This window comes from Peromyscus eremicus, chromosome X (genome assembly GCF_949786415.1).
Source record: "Peromyscus eremicus chromosome X, PerEre_H2_v1, whole genome shotgun sequence".
Taxonomy (NCBI): domain Eukaryota; kingdom Metazoa; phylum Chordata; class Mammalia; order Rodentia; family Cricetidae; genus Peromyscus; species Peromyscus eremicus.
In genome coordinates, this window is record NC_081439.1 from 51045532 (window position 1) to 51063424 (window position 17893).

Consider the following 17893-nt stretch of genomic DNA (forward strand, 5'->3'; position numbering starts at 1 on the left):
AAGGCTTCAGTTCAGATCATCAGACTTGGTAGCAAGCACCATCTTGATATCCTCAAAGCATGAAATTTTATATAACCATATAATAAGCCATCTTTTTGCTATGCTTTATAGCAAAATATCTAGTAGTATAAAATTTTATCTTTTTTTCCAATGGAAGCCTTCCATATTTTGTAAGAGGAAATTAACATATTGGTTTAAATAGTAAAGTCTGGACAAAGACCTGTATTCAAACTCCCACATACTAGCATTATAATTATGTGTCTGTGATATAATATATATCTATTTCCTCATCCCCAATGCAGAAATAATCAGAGTGACTTACTGTTAAGAGAGGTAGTACAAAAGCCGGGCGGCGGTGGCACATGCCTTTAATCCCAGCACTCGGGAGGCAGAGGCAGGCAGATCTCTGTGAGTTCGAGGCCCGCCTGGACTACAGAGTGAGTTCTAGGAAAGGCGCAAAGATACACAGAGAAACCCTTTCTCGAAAACAAAACAAACAAAACAAAACAAAAAACCAAAACAAAACAGAGGTAGTACATATGAGTATCTAATGAGTTGTATATCTAGATACATGAAAGCTGTTGTTTATTGTTACCGTATTTGTTAGTACCACCACTGTCAAGGTTTACTAAAGAAAAATCTCCTTCATAATAAAATCTCAGTTGTCCTTGGCATAGGCCAGGGAATCTGTTTCTAAGGTTGTGACTATGTTGTCTAGTGCCAATGAAATCCTACGTGGCTATCTGATACACATTTTTTTAATTAAAAAAAGCTTCTAAGGATTTCTTTAATTCAACTTTCTCGGTGCAGAGGTATTTTCGGAATGTGGGACTATCTGTCTCTGCATATCAATGATTGTACACTTTCTTGTAGTTCAAGAGTTCTTTCCATTCCCTTGGATATATGGTAGGCCACTTAAAAACCTTTATCTTATGGCCAAACACATCTTGGCAAACGATCTCATAGCTTGTGTTTTTGAGAATCCATGATGCATCAGGAATTGTGTGAAGCACCAAGACTACCAGAGACAGCAGGAAAGAAAATCATCTTTGCGTCCTGGCTTATATCTCCGAGTAGTAAGAGTCTGAGGTTGATTTGGGTTCAGCCTTCATCTCAACCTGTGGACAGCATAACTCCAACTTGCTAGTAGTCTGTATCTGGGATTGTTGGCCAGAGGTCCTGGAAGAAGCAATACAGACACATAAGGAATATGGTAGACTGCAATGCACTAAATTTTAGTGACTCAACTGTTATCTTCTGAGACTGTATAAGAGCTTGGATTTTGGTTGCCACTGGGAGGTTTCACCGCTCTTCCTTAATAAACTACAGTTACTTGATATTTTTCTCTTTTCATTTATAATATAGAATATGTTAATATTTTTTCATTTAAAGTATTTTTGGATTAAAATATAATTACATCATTTCGCCCCTCTCTTTTCCCTCCTGCCTTATAGTTTGGTCCATGCCTGACTCCCTCTCTTTGTGGTAGCACATTTATATTGTACACATTCACCTCTGCTGATTCCTCTTTCCTCTCCTGCACCTGGAGAGAACAGTGAGACACAAATACGGGAAGCGTTAGCAGAACAAGGCAGTATATAGAGCCACAGACTTCATTATTAGAATGATCCTTAGTCATTGCTTTAATTACCTGCTCCCTCGTCCCATGTCTGTCTGCCCTTCTGCAGATTATGGAAACTAAGGCCCAAGAAAAGGCTGAGAGCTATTCATATTGGTGAATTGAGCCCATTATAGTGCTATAGTGCTGCTAGGCTTGGAACCCAGTTTTAAATTTGTTTTTATTCTTCCACAATTTCAAATATGTGTGTGTGTGTGTGTGTATGTATATATAGACACTATATATACATATATATACATACATACATACATACATACATATATATGTGTGTGTGTGTATATATATACACACTTGGATCACATTCTTCATGTTGTGCTCTCTTATCCTCTTTACCTGCAATACTTTTCTTTGTGTGTGTGCTCCATTGCATTTAATTAGGGATTCCTGCATGAGCACCTGTGGGAGGTTTCTTACTTGAGCAAATGACTCCTCCCTGCCACACGCCCCCTCCCCCCAACAATTAATTGGCTAGAGCTCCTTATGGAGAGATGGAGTAAATCAATAGTAGCAGTAGGTTCTCTACTAAGGCATACGACCTCCCCAATCATGGGCTTCTGAGCAGGTTTACCATACTGAGCATGACTTCCTCCTGTAGAGTGGATCTCAAATTCAATCAGAAAGTGGTTGGTTACTCCCATAACCACCATGCCTCTGTTGCAGTGGTTCTCAACCTTCCTAATGCTGCAACCCTTTAATACAGTTCCTCATGCTGTGGTGACGCCCAACCAGAAAATTCTTTTCATTGCTACTTCATAACTGTAATTTTGCTACTGTTATGAATCGTAATGTAAATATTTGTGTTTTCTGATGGTCTTAGCCCTGTGAAGTGTCATTCAACGCCCCCTCCCCCAAAAGGGGTCATGACGCATAGAACCGCTGCATCAGTGGCACATTTTGCTTAGATGGTTGATATTGTAGCTTGGAAAGTTCATAGCAGAGGACCCAGTGTTTTTGTTTTTTCTTTAATTTTATTTTATTTTGCTTCTGCAACTATCTACTAGTGTCATAGATAAGCCAACCTGTGGACCACAGGTAAGAAGAGAATGCTGTGGGCAGGAATTGGCTGGTGTAGGTGGGGAATACTTTCTGGAGGAAATATAGTCAATATTTTCTTCCTCTTTGTAGTAGGATGATTTACATTCATGTTTGCCTCTTGGTGAAGCATTGTTTGTGACTTTGTTTTTATCTTCAGTACTGTGGTTGAGAATATGGTTAGGTTATGACTTATGTCAATGTTGTACCTTTTTTCACACCAGTTTCTTATTTACTCGGTTTCTTGGCACTTGGATTTCATTCTCCAAAGTTGAACAGAGATGCTTGTTTAATCCCCTACTGAGCACAAAGCCAAAGAACTAAATTGCCTTCTTTCATCTCATCCTAGATCAGTGTGCGTGTGACCACCATGGATGCAGAGCTGGAGTTTGCCATTCAGCCGAACACCACTGGCAAGCAGCTGTTTGACCAGGTAAGGGAGGGCCTTGTTCCTTAATCACTCCTGCCAGTAGGTCTCGTCACAGTGCAGACCAACCATTCCGTCTCTGTTTTGGAAAAGGTCTCTTTTTCTACTTGCCCTTCCAAGGAAGGTGAAAACAAAGGCTGGCTCCAAACTTAATTAAAAAGGAGGCAAAGTTTAATTTTGGCAACCCGAAATCTCAATCTCATTGACCTAACACATCCTATCCTTGATCCTGAATAAAGGTGACAAGAGATAGGGAGTGTGATTCTATGCTAGATTTGTTGAAACTTTTAAAGATGTCTGTCTGTCTGTCTATCTATCGATCTATCGATCTATCTTATCTATCTATCTATCTATCTATCTATCTATCTATCTATCTATCTATCTATCTATCTATCTATCTATCTGATTGACAAGTCTCTTTAAAAAGCCCAGGGTGTCCCTAAAACTTACTATGCAGCCTAGGCTGGTTTCTAACTCAAAATCCTTATTCCTCAGCCTCCCAAGTGCTAGGATTATAGGTGTGTGCTTCAGTGCCCAAAAGTTGCCCTCTTACTTCCATATGCAGACTGTGGCATGTGTGTCTGTGCACATACACAAATGTAAAAGAAGGGAAAAATTGATGCTTACTTTACGGGCCTTTTGTTTTATAAAAATTTAATATTATTTGTATCTTTACCATTCCCCAAAACACCTGATTACTGTGACATAAAAGGTTGCACAAAATTCCAGATCGGAAATAGACAAGACAATAAGAAAGCCCAAAGAGCTTGGAAGAAACTATTTTGAACAAGCACATAGTAGAGCAGTAAATGATGGCTCCCCTTCTAACACCATGATGCTTCTTGTCTCATTCATATACGAGGATTGGGAGATAGGCTTGATGATCTAATTTCAGATTTAGTTGGAACTTACTCCTTCTCTGGAGTTTGTTTTGTGTTTTTGTTTAGAATGGTGTGGGGTAATCACTGATGGTTAATTTGTGAAAATACAAGTTAGTCGGAGGAACTTTTAAACACATAAGTTATGTGTTGACATTTCCATAGCTCACAAGTGAGTGTAGTACTAGTCTGCAATGACTGAATGCATTTTGATTATATTAAGGTTTTCATGTGGGTTCTATATTGGAGAGCTTTTAAAGGGATAGACTAGTGAATTTGAAAGGACACTGGATGTCTAGAGCTGGCTTTGCCACTAATTTATTTCTTTTTTTTCTTTTTAAGATTTATTTATTTATTATGTGTACAGTCTTCTGGCATGCCAGAAGAGGGTACCAAATCTCATTGTAGATGGTTGTGAGCCACCATGTGGTTGCTGGGAATTGAACTCAGGACCTCTGGAAAGAGCAGCCAGTGCTCTTAACCTCTGAGCCCCCTCTCCAGCCCATCACTAATTTCTTGTTTCACACAGACATTTCTCTTATTTGGGCCTCAGTTTCCCTATCTGTAAATGGTTCCTCAAATTTGGTTATCTCTCAAAAATTTATCTCTGCCACGTTTTCTACACATCTGCTTCTCCTTCTTCTGTATTCCCATTGTTTAGAGTTCAGACAACCCTTTTCTGTAAAAGAAAGAAAATGCCTCATTTGAGTTGATAGGAGGAGACAGGCAGCTGGCAGAACATGTCTTCCGGATTGGCTTCTAGCAGTCTGTAAGATAGACATGAGGAGGTATCCACTATACCACATAAGCTCCTGGGTCCCTTGTTTTAGGTGCTAAGGTTTTAGGAAGAGGTGCCAAGTGAGAGGAGAGTGTCAGTCATGGTGGATTTTACTTTGACCTCTTCCTAGACTCCTTCTAGAGTTCTGCTTCTGCTCACTCCTCTCCCAAATCAATGATCGCTATACCCTTCCTTCCCTGCTCTGACCACTGGGCTTTGTCCTTTTGCATTGAAGGGGGACTAAGACGTGACTTAGATGGCTGCAAGGTAAAATACAATCTCTGGGCAAAATTTTATTAATTTCAGAAAGTCTCTATTTGGTAATTTATTGTTAGTGTTTGTTTGCTTTACATACTGTGTGTGTAGTTCTGTAGGAGGCCTCTATGTCTGTGAGCCCTGGGCAGATTGCAATGGTAATTTTTTTGTGCAGGGAATGAGGTTTTGGTATATAACTTTGGCCGACCTGGTACTTATTATGTAGTCCAGGCTGCCTGGAACTCAGAGCAATCTTCCTGTCTTAGGCTCCCGACTCCTGGAATTAGACATGTGCAAGCATTCTTGGCTGGGAGGCTTAAGGTTATTGCCTCCCAAACAGAGCCCTTAAAAGATTTTAATCTTTCATAATCATCCAGAAAAAGACTGAGAAAGAAAACCAGATAATTTATACATGTTAGTAGTATAAATTCTATGGATTCTATGGATTTGAATTCAGCAGTGTCTTGGGAAGTATATTTATTGAGCACCTACTATAGATTATCCCTGGGTAGGTGCTTTAGCTAAAATTTCATTCAGATTATAGTGACTCTGAAGTTGGTTTGGTAGCCTGTAATCTCTGAAGATAGAGGCAGGAGGATCAGGAGTTCAAGACCATTCTCAAGAGTTTAGTGAGCTTTAATTGAGACTAGCCTGAGCAACATGAGATCCTGTCTCAACAGACAAATGAACAAATGAAAAAATGACCTTGAGTTCTATTATATAACATGGTGATTATTGTTAGTAACAGTACATTATAGTCTTGAAAATCGGTGAATTGGGTTGGGAAGTGATAAATATGTGCGGTTTTACATATAGCTGGGTTCTTTAATCATCATGATGATCCTGTCCCTAAAAGGACAAAGAACATACCTTAGCAGGTCATGTCACCAGCAAGTTATGATATGGAGTTTCGAATTCATTTCTGCACATACTTCTCTCCCACTGCACCACACTGTGTGGGGCTAATGAGGGTGCTCTAGCTTTGAGATGTCTCAGAGAAGATGTGTTTTCTGTCCATAGGTCCCCTGAGAGGCTACCACAGAAAAAAGAATACAGCCACTCTGTGAGGTCAGAGGGGTCAGAGCTGTGATATCATAGGTGAAAATTATTGGATAAAATATCTTGACAAGATACTAAGCAACTATCTCCCTTGAGGTGAAAGCAAATGAGAATGAGAATCCACAGATGTGAGCTCTTCCCTTCCTCTAGCTTGATAAAGCATAGGGAAGAAATCAATTCTACCTGACTTTGAGATCCATCATTCAAGGAAGCTCTTCTGGCAGAACTGGGCCTTGAAAGGAATTGACTAAAGCTCTAGGGCCATTCTGGAACTCAGCAGGCATCTGGCTTATGACCAGAAGGGAAGTAAAATAAAGAGGAAGCCTATTTCTTGGCACCCAGTGATAAATAACATGCAACGATGGGAAAACATAGCTTGAGGAGGCCCAGGGCCTGGTGGGAAATGGGAATGGGGCCCACAGTTGCTCCCACTTACCTCTGTTTGTGAGTGTGCTCGCTGCCAGGAAAGAGAAAGAACACATTTTGCTTCAGGCATGCTGTACTTGCTTGCTTTAATCTCTTAAGGCAGCTTCTTCAAATGACTTCATCTTGAATTTTGTACGAGCCACTAGGTGGCAGGGCTACCACTGTGAGTAACGTTGTTTTTGCCCTTTGAGATTCTAATATAATTACAACATTTCTCCTTTCCCTTTCCTCCCTCCAAACTCTCCCATATATCCCGCCCTTCTCTCCTTCAGGTTCACAGGCCTCTTTCTTTTTCACTAATTGCTATTGCATATATGTATTTATATGTATATAGAGATCCTTTCTGGCTTCTCAGCCATTCTAATAATTGATCTTTTTAAGAGCCAAATGTATGTGGAATGTCCTGGGAGTTCAGTTGAAGGAACCCTAAAAATCACAAAGCTTTCTGGCTCAGTAAAGTACTTTATGACTGGCTGACTTTGCATTAGGACTTCTTTTTTTTCTGGTTTTATTTTATAGGATGATTAGCATCTATTATGACACTAATATTAGTAGTATCCCCATTCTACAGATGACAAATTGAGGCTTAGTGAGGGGGAAAGTTCTGCTTAAGGTCACATAGCTATAAGGAGTGGTATAGCTTAAACTTGAACCTGGATATTAGATTCTACTTTTCCCCAGTGCTTTCTGTCAACTGTGCCCGGTGCGAGCTCCCTTTGTTTAGCCTGCTCCCTAAACAGAAACTCAGCTGAGTAGCGTCTGTTCTGTGAAGAAGATGCTCACTGGAGTACAAGCTATGTGGAGCAGAAGAAGCAGAGGTTGTGGTAGCATCTTACAGATTTTTCCAGTTAAACATTGATTTGCTTTTAGGTGGGTGGTGATGCAGCTGCTGCCAAGCCTGTATTAGAATCTTAGTGCGCCTCATATGTCTGGGCATTGATGCAATTTTGCACACAATTTCTCATGCTGTATTTTTCTTAAGGCTCTGGCCTTGCTTATGATGCAGCTCTGGGCTTGGAGATGGCTCATGATGTCATTGATTTGTTACTCAGATAGATGCAGATAGTACATGAATTGACTTCTACAAGTAAAAAAAAAAAAAAGAGATAGATAGAATTTTGTCTTACGCCCTGAAACTCCTAGAAATTAGCAATGATTTTTGTACTGGCAAATCTCTTCCTTTTATTAAAGTTCAGTTTTCTTTCTTTGTAGTTTTTTTTTTAATCACCGTCTATAAATTACACATAATAATTGTTTTTTCTTTTTTGTTATTGTTATTTTTCGAGACAGGGTTTTTCTGTGTAGTAGTAGCAGCCCTGGCTGTCCTGGAACTTGCTCAATAGACTAGGCTATCCTCAAACTCAGAGACTCACCTGTTTCCCTCCTGAGTTCTAGGGTTAAAGGCGTGCACCACCATGCCCAGCTTGGTATGGCATTTTCAATAAATGTACTTAATGGATTTTGATATACCCACTCCTCCCTTACTCCCATTAGTCCCGATTCCCACTCCTGCCAATCTTTTTCCTCTTCCCAACTAGTCCCTCTTCTACTTTCATGTCCGCGCCCCCCCCCCCCCCCACCCCACGACCATCAGTGAGTTTCCTTAGGGCCATTTATAGAAGCATGAGTACCTACCAATAAGTGCCTGTAGATATTCAGGGATGGGTGTGGCATCACAAAGCCCTTTCCACGACAGGTTGTTCACTCAAATCGTATGTAGCTAATCACAGCTGCTGTGAGCTCATGATTGCACTGACCACAGCCGAGAGCAGTACTTATATATGGGGATGCACACTTCATTTGAAGGGAATTTAATAGGCACATCACTGGACATCAGTTTACTAGCCTGTACTGTGTTAACCCTGTTTACTCTCCACATTCTATTTGGGGAAATAGTGCAGAGTACAGAACAGAATTCACAGTCCCTAGTTTTTTTTTGTTTTGGTTTTCTTGTTCACCCAAAATGTGTTTATTGGGATAGCTTCCCATACATCTTGATTCATGATTCTTTTAGTGCACCTCTCAATTCCACCATACCCCTAGGCCTCTTTGGTATAGTCATTCACTGTGTTCTACTGCTTAAGGGTTTCTTAAAGGCAGCTTTGAGGAATACTAGCTTAGGTCATATGAGTGGAGTGTCTGGTACCAAAGGGAGCAAATATTTTTCCCCTGGGGAAGGAGCCATTTCTCAGCATTATAAGGACTCTACTCACTGGCTCCACAAAGGTTTGTTCCTAGAACAAAGAGCTAGATACTTTTCTCTAATTTGAAAAACAGGGTCTTTCCTCCCCCAAGCCCTGCCCCACCTGAAATAGAGGTCTTGGCTACAATAAAAATTGGAAGTGAGTAATTCTTGGCCCAGTTTCCTTGTTCTTGGAATTGGAAATGGAGCCAGGAGTTGCCTGATCAAATGGCCCCCATCACGCCCGCCATGGACCTTAATTGGAGATTTCCTTGTAGCCTGTAGTCACAGGTCATCTCTATTGTCTTCGTTCTTTTTCAATATCAGTTCTGACTTCAGACTGTATTTCCTTCCTCCCGTATCCTCACTTTGGAACTTCAGCATAGGTTGAGAGACTGCTCATCTCTCCAAGCTCAAGAGCTTAAGGAAGTGGAAAATTCATATCGCTTTGATTTCCCTATGCTCACAAAAGAAGAGGCAGTATTCATATCAAAATCCCCTTCAGTCTTAGGTTTTCTGAGCTGCCACAACTGGCCTCTGGGTTTAGGTAAAGGCCAATTGTTGCTTTACCAGTTCTGTTCCTTTTATGCCCCACTCCTTTGGTACCTAAGCATCTTAGCCCTGTGGTCTATACTATCTTCAGTGGGTCTTTTAATCTCTCTAGGATCTGAATGTTTATGGAACTTTTCTTCTTCCCACCAGTTACATTTCAGTTATAATTCTGAAACTTCACGGAAAAATCAGAATTATTAGTTGGGTCCTATGTTAAATATAGGACAAGAAAGAGCTTTAAAAAAAATCTTCCCATACACATCCCTACATGTGATATCATTTAACAATTTAACAATTGTCCTCCCAGTTAGACAATGAGGAAGTTGGAATCAACAAAAGAAATATACTGGCTTCAAATTACAGGTAGAAGATATTTGTTCCTGATATGTGACATCAAACTATAAAGAAAAAGTGTGATATCTTAGAACATGGTTTCTTCTCAGAGTGGTTGTTGTGTGAGGTGGGGAATGTATTGATTTGTTTACTAGAGAGAACACTGGCAACTCTGGGTCCTTGTTTTTATCTCTAGTTAAGTCATAGATTTTCTACTCATCTAAAGTTTTATTTCCATCCTTTTGTACCCCAAATAAAAGATGGGGACTATGTGATGTGGCTCAGCTTTAGTGTGGCTATCCCTAGTCTTGAACATGCTGGTGTGCAGCCTACAACTGGTCCATCAACATGCTAGTGTCAGCGCCTGTATAGACTGCATCTGTCTTGTCCTTGCAGGCCTCCATTTCTTGTCCTTCGTTCAGTCTAAGGGTGCTGGGCAATACAGGGCCCTTGAGCTTCTTCATAGGACAAAGGTTGGCCACAAATACTTCAGTACCCGGGAACAGTATAGCTTTGGGGTAATGGGTATTCATATACTATGTTCCCCAACTTGTCTTCTCAAGTGTTCTTTCTTGGGGCATTCCAAGTGAGACTTTGTCTTAGATATTGACATCACTTCCACCTTCTAAATATAAAGGACAGCTGTGAAATTTGAATTGATGACATTAATGACTGTCAATTATAATGATGATGTAATTCTTTCATAAAAACCTGACAGCCTAAGGTGGGGAGATTCTAGACAGCTGGACAGGTAGAAGTTCCTGGAGGGACATAGGAACTCTGCACCATTCCGGTTGCATCTCTGCACCTTTTCTGTTTCTTCATCTGTGCCTTGTTAAACATGCTTCCTTGGTTAATTTGAGACAGACATTCTATATGTAGCCCTGGCTGACCTTGAACATGCCATGTAGACAAGGCTGGTCTTGAATTCACAGAGACCAGAGACCAGCCTGCCTCTGCTTCCTGAATGCTAATATTAAGCACAGCCTATGCCTCCCCATTTGGCACAGGATCTCATGTAGCCCAAAGTGGGCTCAGACTCTCTGTGTAACCAAGGATGCTGACATTGAGCTTCTGATCTCCCTGCCTCCGCCTCCTCTTGAGAGCTGGGATTACAGGAATGCATTGCCATGCCCAATGCAATATCCTCCTTTACAATAAATAGAAAAACAAAAATGGCAAAGGACAATATATGAGAGTACCCCAGAAGGATATGATAAAGGTTAATCCAAGAATCTTTGTCTGCAGTCTCTAATCCATTCTGGGAGCAGACAGCTATATAGCATTGTAGGAGAAGGGAGGCAGTGGCAGAAAGTATGAGAATTGCCTTGATTTAAAAATATGACATAAGTCGGGTGGTGGTGGCTCATGCCTTTAATCCCAGCACTCGGGAGGCAAAAGCAGGTGGATCTTTGTGAGTTCGAGGCCAGCCTGGTCTACAGAGTGAAATCCAGGACAAGCACCAAAACTACACAGAGAAACCCTATTTTGAAAAAACAAACAAAAAAAAATATGACGTAATTTAAATCTTGACTTGGTCACTTACTATCTCCATCTTGGGCATATAATTTCATTTCTGGACCTTTAGTATTACTATCTGTAAAGTGGGCATCCCTGGACTTCTGTCATAGGGCTCTTTTGAGAATTGAAGATGATAATGGATGTAAGGTTATTGGTGTGTGCCAGTGTTCACAGTAGTACTTAGTGGGGAAAGAAGCTGATATCAGTCCTTTCTTTTTTTCTTTTTTTATTGTGCATTAAACATACATTAATTGTAAAAACAATGGATTTGTCACATTTTCATATACATGTATTATATTTTGATCATAATGACCCTCCTTTCATCCATTGGTCCTTGTCCTTTTCTTAAATAGTTCCCCTTCTACTTCCATGTTCTTTAAAAAAAAATCTAGACTCCTTGTATGACATTAATTGATTTTAAAATACATTTTCTTAATTATTTAAGAATTGCATGCATGTATACAATACATTTTGATCGTATTTACCTTTTTCCAGCTGCTTTCAGACCCTCTCCCTCCCAACTTCATGTACTCATTTTTTTAACCCACAGAGTCTAATTAGCCTTGCCAGTGTGGTCATAGGTATAGAGCCATAAACTGGAGTATGGAAACCTACTAAAGGCCACATCTCTGAAGAAAATGGACTCTTACTGCTCCAGAAGCCATCAACTGCCAATAGACATCACTTCTTGACTGCTGCTTTAAGTATATTTCCTTTCCAGACTAGCAGTACCTTAAACCCTTTAAGGGTGGATTAAGATGCTTCACTTTTATGTTCTTTAATTCCTGGCACAGGATAGATATTAAACCAGTGAATGTTTTGTCTTTTCCAGGTGGTGAAAACAATTGGCTTAAGGGAAGTTTGGTTCTTTGGTCTGCAGTACCAGGACACAAAAGCTTTCTCTACTTGGCTGAAACTCAATAAGAAGGTAATCACTTACTACTGCTCTGTCAGAAGTTGTTCCAGCTAATGACATGCACCAGCTAGCAAACCTGAGATACTTAATCAGTAATGTATTGAACAAAACAACAAAGGAAAGTGTTTAGAGTGTTAGTTGAAAAAGTTATACGGAGGGGAATGACCACACTCAGCCAGCTGTCCTAATTCAGACAAAGATTTCCATGTTTATGTAGGATTGTGCTGTCTGTAGACAAAAGGTGTTTTCCCGTCTGTCTGCGTGGTTGGTTCTTCAGCTTCCATGACTCCCATCCTCCTTTTTTATTTTGAGAGAGAGATTCTTGTAGGCTGGTCTCAAGCTCCATATGTAGCAGATGATGACCTTGAACATCTGATCTTCTTGCTCCTACTGGTTACTATCATCAAAATATAGGCAGGGAAAGTTGTTGTGTTTCAACTTTGACTTCTGAGCAAGAAGGCCACACCAAAAGGAGTGGAGATGATTCCTTAATTTAGACTTGTTGTGGACCAAAGCTTTGAGTGGTTTACGTTGTAAATCCCTTTCTCGAGGTCTGTAGGATTGTAAGAAAGAGCCCAAACACTGCCCCAAGTAGTATCTGCAGACACCTGGCAGACTTCCCTCTCCATACCCAAACTGGTTGACTTTAACCTTACAGGTCTCAATACTGTGCTGTGGCTCATTTTGCTGATTGTATCTAGATGTGTGCATCTCACTTCTGCTTCAGAGATCTTGTTTTATTAAAGAATGGAGACTTTGTAAAATTACATTTATTTACTATGTCTGAGCATGTGTATGTGTGCGTGCATGTATGCCACGGTAAACATGTTGGTTCTCTCTTCCACTTTGTTGTTCCCTAAGACCAAAATGAGGTCACCAGCTGTGGACGCAAGTGCCTTTACCTTCTGAGTCATGCTGCTGGCCCCAACAGTGGCCATTTTGCTGGGCAAATTAGGAGCCATTTTCAGGCTTTAGAAGGTCGTCTGATAACGGTCTAACCTAGACAGTTCTGTGGCTTCAACCAGATTTGCTCTTGTCCAGTAGTTTATAACATAGGAGAAGACTTCCACGAGGAGCTTTAGGGGCAGGAGAGATGGCTCAGCTGTTAAGAGCGCTGACTGTTCTTCAGAGGATCTGGGTTCAGTTCCCAGCGTTGACATAGCAGCTCACACATGCCTGTAACTAGACTTCTAGGGGATCTAATGCCCTCTTCTGGCCAACATAGGTGCCATGCATGCGCTTGACACAGCACTTACAAAAAGAAAAAATATAAAATACAGTAAGTTTTACAAAAAAAAAAAAAAGCTTTAAAAAGAGGAGTATTCTTAAACCTACCTTCAGAATTTGAAATCATTAAGCTATATTGTCAGGTAATGGTGGTTTCTGTCATCAACATGTATTAGAAATTTTAAAGAAGAAAATTTCCAAGAGGAAGAAATGTATATAAGATTTCCCCAGTGAAAGCAATACTTCTGTGTTTTAGTTTTAGTTTAGTTTTGTTTTAAATTATGAGGAGAGTGGCCTCCCTGCCTTGGGAGATTACCTGAACTTAAAACTTAAAATCACTCAGTGCCCTCCCAGTACCTCACAGACACTCTCCCATCACCACAATCCATTGTTTGAGAGCCTACCTAACCTTGTTCCTCCTAGGTGACAGCACAGGATGTGCGGAAGGAGAGTCCGCTGCTCTTCAAGTTCAGGGCCAAGTTCTACCCAGAGGATGTGTCTGAGGAACTGATCCAGGATATCACCCAGCGCCTGTTCTTTCTGCAAGTGAAGGAGGGCATTCTCAATGATGACATTTATTGCCCACCGGAAACTGCGGTGCTGTTGGCCTCCTATGCTGTCCAGTCGAAGTACGGCGACTTCAATAAGGAAGTGCACAAATCTGGCTACCTGGCTGGAGATAAATTGCTGCCCCAGAGGTGAGCTGGTGCCTTGGTCTCCTTTTACCTGGGTAAAGTGGGTAGTGGGTAGCAACCAAAAGCTGGCTAATCCCCATTCCCTAATTTGTGTGGGTTGCCAGATAAGTTTCTTTCTACTAGGTTTTGTCTAAAGACTGCTGTGCTGCTCAGAGAGGCACATTTGCATATAGTATTATAGCCTATTGTATTTCCGGTCCTCAAGAAGCGGTTTTCCCCTTTCTCTCCCTGATTTCAAAGCTTCATTACCCTGGAGATAGGTGCTTACGTAGAACCAAAGATGAGTTGATTTGTTTTGTCCTCCCCCGTTTCCATTTCTTTTCCACTGATGAGATTTTATTTTAGAAATTCACAGGAGAGAGAGAGAAAAAAAATTATGCAAGCCACGGGTTCCATTCTACTTAGTTTTCTGATTTTGTAAACTTCAAAGGAGAAAGCTCTTAAACACTTAATATATTTGTTTTAACATCATGACGATGCCAAATAAACAAGGCAAGCGGTTTCCTTATTTTCTGGCTCAAGAAAGAGAGATACAGAGGTACTCGCTCTGATTTACCTCATCTCTCACATTTGAGGCAGAACCGACCTGAACCCCCAGTGTCTTGATTCTTTTTTTAACCTTGAAGGCTTTGTTTCATTTTGCATCAGATGGTCATTAATTTCCATAGGGTTTTGGATTAGAACAGGAGAAGAAAAGCTAAGCAAGCCTGATTCTGGGGTCCCTAGTGGAATTGGAGCTGTGGCCTGTACACATGCCATTAGAAGATATTAGGGATAGTCATTGTGCCCTAGGAAACTTTTGTCGTCAGTGCCATGATGACCCATGATGGCATATTTAAAGTAGGTCCTGTTTAACAATCTGGTAGAATTATGGGTCAGGTCTATTGGTTTCCGTCAGAGTAGTTTGGGACTACATCCCTTCCCTGTGTCCAAAGCTGTTTTATAAACACCAGCTGTTGGCCCCAAGGGGTTGTAGGAGAGAACATTCCTGCCTATCTCTACTGTTAGCCCCTCAACACAGACTCCTCATGTATTATTGTTGAGTTTAGAGATGCAGCACATTATTAGCTTTGTTGTTAAAGGAATAAAGAGGGCCTGGCCTTTAATCCCAACACTTAGGAGTCAGAGGCAGGTGGAGCTCTCTGAGTTTGAGGCCAGCCTGGTCTACATAATCAGTTTCAGGATAGCCAGGGCTACATAATAGAGAGACCCTGTTTCAAACAAACAAACAAACAAACAAACAAACAAACAAACAAACAGATGAATCCCTGTCTCAGATGGAGCTCTTCTTTTAGGAAATTCCTTGTGGCTACTCCAGTTTGAACTAAGGAGGAATCCAGCAATACCTCACTGGGCTACCTTCACGTTTGCATCAACTCTGTAGAGAGCTAAGCGAGCTTCCCTTGCCTCCTGCCTGTGGTCTGTAGTTTTTTGATCACTCACTGTCTTTGTCTTTCTAGAGTCTTGGAGCAGCACAAACTCAACAAGGACCAGTGGGAAGAGCGGATCCAGGTGTGGCACGAGGAACACCGGGGCATGCTCAGGTAAGCCTACCCCGCCAGCTGTGAGCCTCACCGGCCTTGCAGGGAGAATGAGGGTGGGTGGGGTCTACAGAGAAGAGGCAAGTGATTAGGGACATTGGTGGACTTTAAGAGAGGGAGATAGGGATGATTTTGGCACTTCAATATAGAAGGCAAACTTAAATCATTATGAGACTGTGATTTCGTTTTAAGCTTTTTTAAAATTCATAAGAGCCAAATTTTAATGCAAAGGACTCTAACTTGAAAAGATCATTAATTATCAAATCAGGACTTCATTTTTTTGTTTATTATTTTGCGTGGTGTCTGTGTGTGCGTGATACATGTTGTGTGAATGTGGGTATGTGTCACAGTGAGTGTCTGAAGGTCAGAGAACAACCTCTCTCCATCATGGGTTTTAAATATTGAATTCAAGTGGTCAGGTTGTATGTCAAGCACATTTACTCACAGAACTGTCTCACCAGCTCAGATCTAAGTTATGGTTTTTAAATTATTATTTAAAATTATTTGTGTATATATATATATTATTTGTATATATTTTGTGTGACACACACATACAGGCTCTCTCTGTCTCATATGTGGGTGCGAGTGCATGCATGCATGCATGCTTGTGTGTATGGGGTAGGTGTGCGCCTATGTACTGTAGCTTCATGCTGGGGGTGCATAAATGCAGGTCAGAAGCAACTTTTTAGAGTGTTTTCTTCTTCTACCCTCCCATGTAGGTCCCAGTAACTGAACTCAGATGGTCAGCCTTGCTGGTCAGTGCTCTGACCAACTGAGCCATCTTGCCATTCCCAGAAGGTTTTTGAGAAATGTCCTCAGCATGTAGCTTAGGCTGATCTTGAACACCCATTCCTCTTACCGCTACCTTCCAAGTGCTGGGATTACAGGCGGTGCTGGGATTACAGGCATGTTCCATCACTCCCTACATACCAAACAGTTTTGACAGCAATGAGAAGGAAGGAAAATCAGGATCTCAAGGAAGTTTCTGGGCTGCCTAGTGATTCCACCCCTAAAATGAAATTGGAAAGGAGCTCTTTAAATATTGCAAAAGAATTTGATGGTTGAGGAACAAATCTCATTTTACCATCAGCACTCTGTCTAAACTCTGCTAGGAATGCACTTCTATAAGAGGATGTCACAATGCAAAGAAGAGAGAGAGAGTGAGCATTAAGCTTCTGCTAATATTCCAGAAGACAAGGGACAGCCTTTCCTTATTATTTAGGTTTCTGGCAGCAGTTTTTGTTGAACAGAAATCATGTGTATTCTTGTTACTCATCATTTGCTTATGTTCTATTTCCCAATCCTGCTAGCAAGATCGTTGTCAGAAACACAGATCAAGCTGGCGTTTTTTATGTTGCTGGGTCTGATATGGGAGCTCTATACTTTGTGATGATCCCTGTCTCCTGTTCTTCATCATCTAGGGAGGATGCTGTCCTGGAATATCTCAAGATTGCTCAAGACCTGGAGATGTATGGTGTGAACTATTTCAGCATCAAGAACAAGAAAGGCTCAGAGCTATGGCTGGGTGTGGATGCCTTGGGACTCAACATCTATGAGCAGAATGACAGGTATACCTCAGACTTCTATGAGTTATTTGGATCACTATTAAACACATGTTTCATCCCTTACTACAGAGCAAGACTATACTATTTGAATCCCACCTCAATTATTTTTCTACCTAATTACGTCCAGCAAAGATGTTTGTGTAGTTTCCTTAATCCTGTATTGACTAGAGTTGTACTATTATTATGGTAGTTGCTAGCCACATGTGACTATTGAACATTTGAAATGTCATTACAGCTGAGATGTGTAATAAATATAAACTACATACCACACTTTGAAGAACTACTATGAGAAAAAAATGTGTACTAATCATCTTTCTATACCTGTAACAGAATTCCTGGGGGAAATCATCTTAAAGGAGGAAAGATATTTTTGGCTTTTAGAGTTTCCAGTCTGCATTTACTTGATGCAGTGGCTTTGGGCCTGTACTGAGGTAGAATTTCCTTGTGGAGAGCATGTAGTTGCTGAGAAATAGACAATGAAAGAGGAAGGGACTGGACTCCCAATATTTCCTTTGATGGCACGCCCCCAATAACCTACTTCCTCCATCCAGGCCCCATTCACAAACTTCTGCCACCACTAATAACACCATTAGCTGGGACCCTAGCCTTCAACAAATGAGTTTTTTGGGAGACATTTAATATCTAAATTATGCTGGGGATGGTGGTGTATGCCTGTTATCCTACCACTCAGGAAGTGTAGGCAGCAGGAATCAGGAGTTCAAGGCCAGCCTTGGCTACATAGTTAATTCAAAGCTGTCTTAGTTTAGGGCTGCCATTTTTCTGATGAAACACCATGACCAAAAACAACTTGGGGAGGAAAGGGTTTATTTCACTCACAGTTCCATATAGCAGTTCGTCATTAGAAAC

General features: G+C 40.9%; 1 protein-coding gene and 1 non-coding gene across 2 annotated transcripts in view; one reads left to right on the forward strand and one right to left on the reverse strand.

The window, feature by feature from the left end:
• The window catches only part of Msn (moesin), a 74122-nt gene that overhangs the window by 45524 nt on the left and 10705 nt on the right, over nucleotides 1–17893 (forward strand). Inside the window, exons 2-6 of the mRNA XM_059250709.1 lie at nucleotides 3021–3104; nucleotides 11915–12010; nucleotides 13649–13923; nucleotides 15381–15464; nucleotides 16883–17029. Of these exons, the coding sequence (XP_059106692.1) occupies nucleotides 3021–3104; nucleotides 11915–12010; nucleotides 13649–13923; nucleotides 15381–15464; nucleotides 16883–17029 (686 nt within the window). The remainder of the gene's footprint in view (nucleotides 1–3020; nucleotides 3105–11914; nucleotides 12011–13648; nucleotides 13924–15380; nucleotides 15465–16882; nucleotides 17030–17893) is intronic.
• LOC131900306 (small Cajal body-specific RNA 3) lies at nucleotides 12145–12283 on the reverse strand. Its single transcript, XR_009376204.1, has one exon. It is a non-coding gene; the product is annotated as a small Cajal body-specific RNA 3 (non-coding RNA).